This window comes from Propithecus coquereli, unplaced genomic scaffold, assembly GCF_000956105.1.
Source record: "Propithecus coquereli isolate 6110/MARCELLA unplaced genomic scaffold, Pcoq_1.0 Scaffold556, whole genome shotgun sequence".
NCBI classification, from domain to species: Eukaryota; Metazoa; Chordata; class Mammalia; order Primates; family Indriidae; genus Propithecus; species Propithecus coquereli.
Genome location: NW_012151463.1, coordinates 180,248 through 187,206, shown reverse-complemented (window position 1 = coordinate 187,206; position 6,959 = coordinate 180,248). Strand labels below are relative to the sequence as shown.

General features: G+C 57.1%; 1 protein-coding gene across 1 annotated transcript in view; it reads left to right on the top strand.

The window, feature by feature from the left end:
* The first annotated feature begins 599 nt into the window (after nucleotides 1-599).
* ADGRD1 (adhesion G protein-coupled receptor D1) overlaps nucleotides 600-6,959 on the top strand; it is a 99,445-nt gene continuing 93,085 nt past the window's right edge. Inside the window, exons 1-2 of the mRNA XM_012657647.1 lie at nucleotides 600-665; nucleotides 757-793. Coding sequence (XP_012513101.1) covers nucleotides 600-665; nucleotides 757-793 — 103 coding nt within the window. The remainder of the gene's footprint in view (nucleotides 666-756; nucleotides 794-6,959) is intronic.

The following is a 6,959-nucleotide window of genomic DNA, read 5'->3' as shown; positions in this document are numbered from 1 at the left end:
ATAGAGAAGGAGCAGAACACGGTCTGAGGAGGCAGCCTTACATCACTCCCCTCCACCCAGGGCGCGGAGCGCGGTGAACTCGAGCCAGGCCAGGAGGAGTTAGCGCGCGGCCCCGGGACGGGCTCCAGCCGCGGCCAGGAGCTCCGGGAAGAGTCACTCGCGAACACTTCTGGCTTTCTCCCACCTCGAGAGAAAAGAGAACAGTCCGATTCACTCCCGGCCGAGACAGGCGAAGGCTCTTGGAATACAAAGAAAGCCCCGAAGGACACACACAGTCCCGCCTCGCACGCGGTGGCGGTTCCGGATCGCTCTCCGGGCGCCGCGACTTGGACGCGCGTCCCTCCCTGCATTCCACGGCGGGTCTGGTCATCGCAATGAGCCTACGGATCACCCAAGAAGCTCGAGCTCTGCGACAAGGAAGAAACACCCACTAAGCCCCCGAGACAGCCGCGTTTCACAAACTTGAAGGAGACAAAACCTTTTCCTCCCCGGAACCCGTGAAGATGCCCCTGTCCCGGGGAGGTGGAAGGTGAAGAGGTCGCTTCCTCCCAGCCCCTCGGGAATTGCGCCTGGACCACGCTCTGCCCTCCGGGGACACCATGGGGAAGCTGCTGCCCCTCTGCTGCTGGTGCTCGTGGCTGCTGTTGTTTGACCGCGACTTTCAGGTAATGTCCCCAGGTGGCTCCTGTGGACACCGGGTGGACTTCTGCCGGGAGGATGTCCCCGAGTGTCTCACGATGCGGTCTTTGTGCGCAGGTGCTCGGAGCCCACTCCCGATCGCAGGACCACCCAGGTAAGGGCGTTTCCTCCTTGTTCTCACCACGTTTTCTTCTTGCCCAGCGGGTGTCCTGGGAACGGTTTATTTGTTTACTGCTGAGGCTGCCATCAAAGGGCCCTTGTTGGGGTCTTCGGTCCCCCACCTCTCTGCCCGGCCGGGCGCTTTGTCCTCCCGATGTCTGAGCTGGGATGGAACGGCAGCGTGGGGAGAGGAGTCTGGCTCTGGGTCATATGAAACCTGTGATTAGGGGAATTCAGCCTCCTCGGGGCCGAACGCTTTCTGTCCCTGTCAACTCGCGTCCTGTGTCTTCCGCGAGAACTCACTCGCACTGACTGGGAGCTTCGGCCCCCACGAGGCTGTCGGTGGCTGCCCACCGGGGCTTTCCTCCTCCGGTGCCAGACGCAGAGCAAACCCGGTCCCCACGCGGCCGGGCCGCCTTCCTTTCGCCACTGCGGCGCTCAGTCTGGAAGCATCGGGAGGAGGCTGCTCTCTGGTTGGGCAGGAGGCACCACCCTCCACCGGCAGGTGTGCGGGGGCACGTTCCCGTCCCCGGGGGTCAGGAGCAGGCGGGGAGAGGGGAAGGCGTCCCGTGCGCAGTGGGAGTCACTTGCTGCTGGAAGTTGGGGTGGGGAGGCCCCCCCACCGCTAACGTCTGAGCCTTTGCTGGGGGGCCAGGTGCTGGCCTGCCGGGGATGTGCTCAGTTCCCACAGTGGCCGCGCCACCCACGACGGGGACCAGCCTCTAACCACCAGCCAGAACTGGGGCTCAGGCTGCACCCAGGGCCCGGTCCCAGCCCGACGCCCGGCCCCAGAGAGCCCTCCGGTCAGAGCCCCGGGAACCTGGCGGGGTCTCCTTTCTGGCCGTGATGCGGGGCCGCGCCATCCTCAGCCTGCCAGCGACGGGGCTCAGGATGCTGCCATCCCTCCTTCACCCACATTTTGGGGGAGCTTCTCAAGCCCCCTGCGTAGCAGGCGTGGAAGCCGTGGATTTCCACGCATTCCCCTTTCCCCGACCAAGCCGCCGCAAGAAAGGGAAGGGTTTCCGTGGCCAGCACCTGTCCAGGAGCGGGTGTGCACCGCTCCGCTGGCTTCTAGCAGAGGACGAAACCGGGAGGACAGGGAGGTGGCGTCGGGGGTCAGGCAGAGCTGCGCACCCCATAGTGCACCCCCAGCAGCCCCCGAGGCCCAGCCACGGTGCTCACTGACGGGCAGCGTTGGGAAGGGAGCCGTGCGGGCACTGCCCAGACAGCTGCCTTGTGATTCGGTGTCCACGCCTGTCCACACGCATCCACACGCATGCACACATGTCCACACACACCCTCAACGCCCACGTGTTCACATGCATGCACACACAACCACATGTACACCCACATGCCTCCACACATACCCCCATGCACCACACGCCCTCACACACGCACACACATGCACATGTGTCTGCACGCATCCACATGCATGCACACATGTGCACACATGCCCACATACGTCCAAGCATATGCACTCACATTCTTTTCTTAAAATTTATTTTTTAAGATTTGTTAACCCTTCTACCGCACGCAGATTTCTCTTTAATCGGACGCACTCACCTTCTTGGCCCTGACGTCGAGCAGCCGTTTCCGCTCAGTCTTTGTCACACACAGAAACTCGCTCCACCGCGTCCTGATTTGGGGTAGAAATCCGTGTTTCTCGATCAACTAGCCACGTGGCGATCTGACGATAACAGAAATGTCGCTGGAAAGACGCCGTCACGCCGGAGCCGGGGTTGGGGCGCAGGGGCGGCGGCGCTTCCTGCGCTCTGGGCCTGGAAACCCGGGGCCCCCGACTGCCCGGACCCCAGACGCCCCTCTCTCCCGACCCCTCCTCGCCCGCCCCCTGCTTTCAGCTTTGTGGGTTTGTCTTTTTCTCTTTTTCTTTTTTCCCTTTTATTTCCTTCTTTTCCTCCCCACTTCCTGCCGCGGAGCAGTGACCAGGGCTCCTGTGTGCCGAGCACCGAGCGTCCTCCGTCCCGCCCCTGCCCTGGGCTCTGCTTTTCTTCTCTCGGGTTCCCCTCGCGTCGCCTGCCCAGTCCTGTCTCCTCTTCCCACGGCCCCTCCGCGGCCTCTGGGGGCTCCAGCCTGGCCCCCCAAGCCTGTCACACTCCTGTTCGCGACCCCGAGGCCGCAGTGCCTGGGGAGCCTCAGGGGGAAGCCTGACAGCTGCGCACTCACTGATGAGGTGGATGCCCCAGACACGCAGGAGCCTGCGGGGACTGGGACCCGCGGACCCTCCAGCCAGGGAACCCCGCACAATCCCAGCGTCTCGCTCTGGGAGCGCTAACAAGCGCCAAGATGTCAGTGCCCCGGTCCTCTCGCGGCCACTCCGCGTGGTCTTCAAGCCAGCCCAGGAGCGGCGTCGCCACCGCAGACGAAGACGTGTGTCTTCCAGGGACGTTAAGTGACTTGCTTACGGTCTCAGAGGCACGGACGGCACCGACTCAGGGAACTCGAGATGCGAAGGGAGTCGGGGGGACAGACGCACGGAGATTATCGGAAAGTAACAGCCGAGTGGCAAGCGCGGGAACGCAGGTGCGGCAGGTTCCAGGTGGGCCTGGCGGAGGGGCCCCGGCACAGGGCAGGATCCCTCGTCTCGGAGCCCGTTTCCCGCCACAACCGCACCAGACTTCGTACAAGGTTTTACCAGAACTGTGGGCTTTCCCCGTTTTCTCGTTCTGGCGCCAGCACTGGGCCCTGCGGCCGGCAGGTGCTCAGGGAGGACGTGTGGCTCGTCCAGGCCGCCAGCGAAGATGCCCTGTCGTCTGGCGAACGGAAGCAAAGGCAGGACGGCCGCCTGCGCGGTTCGGCTCCCGGGCCCACTCTGGCTCCGGCACCATCTGGTTTCTCTTTGCCAGATCTGAGCTCCACCACGCGTTGGAGATGGGCGCTCAGTTTTGGAAGTAATTGCGAAACCGCTTGGAATGGTTTTGAGCTTGTGCGCTATCTGCGTTGGTGCAGGTTGTCGTTTTAGAGGCACGGCAGAAGGTTGCAGTTGGAGAGACGCGTTAGCCCACGTGCCCACTTCACAGGGAAACCGGGACAGGAAGGTGAGGCTCCCAGAGGGGACAGCAGGTCTCCCCGAGTCCGGACCCACCCGCAGCTGAGGCTGTCTCCACGGCCCGGCGGCCGGGCGTCTGCCTCTGCGCCCCAGGAAGCTGTGATGGTTGATTAATCTAAATCCATAAATGGCGTTGGCCGAGACGCTGCAGGCCGTGTGTTTTAAAGTTTATAAACAAGCCATTTTATAGATAACACTTATAACGAGGAAAAGGGAATGTAAAAAAAGAAAAAACCAAACCGTGTCATTATCCAGAAGTTTCCTGGTCCTGGGGTTCGTGGTGCGGCTGGTTCCAGTCCGTTCCCAGGAGGGCGGGCAGCTCCTTCACCGCCCCTATTTAGGGACCTGGGAGGCCAAGACGGATAATTATAGTGATTATCGTTCTTCATGTTTACATGACGTTGCATAGTTTATAGAGGACCGTCACAACCCCCGGGTCATGGCAGAAACTTCATTCTTCATATTCCCAGTGGGAAAAATATGTTTATGATGGGATTTTTTAAAACAATGCTTATACCCATGGAACAAATGGGAATTTGGCAAATAGAGATTCTCTGGGGTACCAGAATTATATATATAATTACAGTCTGTGTGTATTCGTTTGCTCATTTTTGCATTTCATCTGTATAGTTATTTTTTAAATTACTAAGATTAAAAATTTAGGAGACTTAAAATGCAAAAATCTGAATTTCCGACACACTCGCACCCACCCCAGGCCTGGTTTCAGACACGAGGGGGATGGGGCAGATGGAGCAGTCGAGGAAGAGTCCGGCACAGGAGGCAGACCACAGGCAGACACGCTGACAAAGAAATCCAAGTAACAGTAGACGCCGCGAAAAACTGACATGAGGACGTGGCAGAGAGGGTGGATGGTGGTGTGAGGAGAGGGTGGTCCGAGGGGAGGGTCATGAGAGCTGAGGCCTGAATTATAGGGTCAGCCGTGCAAAGCGCAGGGAACAGCATTGTAGGCAGTGGGAACAGCAGGCAAAGTCTGGTGGGGAAAGTGAGCTTTGTGTGTCTAGATTTCGGTCGAATCAAGTCGATGGACACAGAAGATGTATTTCCCTAAATGAAACCAAGGGATGTGGTTTCCCTTGACCGACACAAGGAATAAGTAACGTGGAAGGGATAAGAATAGGGAAATCTGGAAGAAAAACTGAAAAGACAAAATTAACTTTTTTCGATTATTAATACTCTTCTCTCTCTCACACACACACACACCCCCGAAACCGAATCGATGGGCCTTTACATATGGGTGATAAATCAGTCCTGAAGACCTGGTTTATAATTGTGTTGCAGCTGAAACCCTCCCTCCCTCTGGGCCTTTTTTTTTTTTTGAGACAGAGTCTCACTATGTTGCCCGGGCTAGAGTGCCGTGGCGTCATCCTAGCTCACAGCAACCTCAAACTCCTGGGCTCAAGCAGTCCTCCTGCCTCAGCCTCCTGAGTAGCTGGGACTACAGGCATGTGCCACCATGCCCGGCTAGTTTTTTCTATATATTTTTAGTTGTCCAATTAATTTCTTTCTATTTTTAGTAGAGACGGGGTCTTGCTCTTGCTCAGGCTGGTTTCGAACTCCTGCGCTCAAACAATCCTTCCGCCTCGGCCTCCCAGAGAGCTAGGATTACAGGTGTGAGCCACCGCGCCCGGCACCTCTGTGCCTTCTGAGCTCTCTCTGCTGTTCCACTCCCGCTCAATTTTTTGAGGCCTGGGGATATTTTGGAGTCCACGAACGAGCCACCTTATTGCTGGGCTGGCCGTCCTGTTTGAGTAGACATTTATTCTTTATGAGAGTTTATCTGGTGACAACCGAGGTGATTGCATAGCCGGAGGGTCTCGTGTCACCGTCTTGACGGGAAAAGAGCTACAAGGTGTCTTTTTCACAAAAGAGTGAGATTTTCTTGTTCCGATGAAACCGTTAGGACGATAGTTTACTCTTTAGGTCGTAAAAGGGAACCTACCCGCCGAATTCAGTCCTCTGTCACATCTTGTAGCGCTGCACACTGTTTTAATTTTTTAAAAATTGCTAACATTAAAAATTTGGGAGATTTCAAATGAAAAACCCAGGATGTCTGGCTTCTCTTTAAAGAGTGGGATACCTGGCAATTCCGGGCACACTCTTCGACAGAGCAGGAGTTATCTTGTGTGAGGAAGCAGCGGCTTTATTGGTACTGGGCACACGACCTCCCGTCCCTGCAGCCTCTCCTGCCCCGGGACAACGTGGGACGATACCTGGCGTCTGTGTGCAGCACCTGTTCTTAGGGCTCTGTGCCCGCGCCTTCCAGGTTGTTAACTGCCTGGAACGCCGTCCCTGGCCTCTGTCCGGATAACCCCTCGTGCCTCCCCTGCCCCGCGGACATTCCTGTCTGCAGCCCTCTCCTTGCCTATCCCCCATCCGTCACACCAGCCCTGGGTTTCGTGCTTGTGTGACGTGCAGTGACGTGCCATGAGAGGTCCCAACGCCCCCTCCAAGGCCCTGATCACTGTGGACGCTGGCCGGCTGTGGGGTGCGTCTTCTGAGGTGAACGAGATATCATGCCTTCCCTCTGTCCCCCTTTTCTACCCAGAACGGACTGTGGCCGTTTGCAAACGGAAATGACAGAAAGAATCTCGTGTCCACGGGGCTTATTTCGTGGAGATGGGAGTTCTGAAGACACAGCATCTGTTCTTTGTATAACAGATGTTATTTCCTTTTGCGACTTTTCCCCAGATGGACTGAATAACAAGTCAATGAGGTTTTCTTCTCTTCGAAATGAATATCCCAGATTTTGGGGGGGGGACAGCGTGGTAGAAATGAAAATGAATATCTTCAATTTTTGCATTTCGGATTCTCAATATTGCATTACAATAGTAGGACTATTCCCATTGGAAACTGACTGAAGTCGGGCGTTACTTCCTGACACGCACGTGAGAGTTGGGTGTTGTTTAGATACTTCTCTCTGGCGTGCGCTACAGGGCGAGGTTTGTTCCTGGCTCACAGTTTGGACTTGTGTACATAGCACTGAAGCGACAGGTGCAAACTGAGACAGGAACCAGTGGTCTGGACGTGTGCAGATGTTGGGCACCCTGGAGGCGAAAATGCAGATTATGGCGGG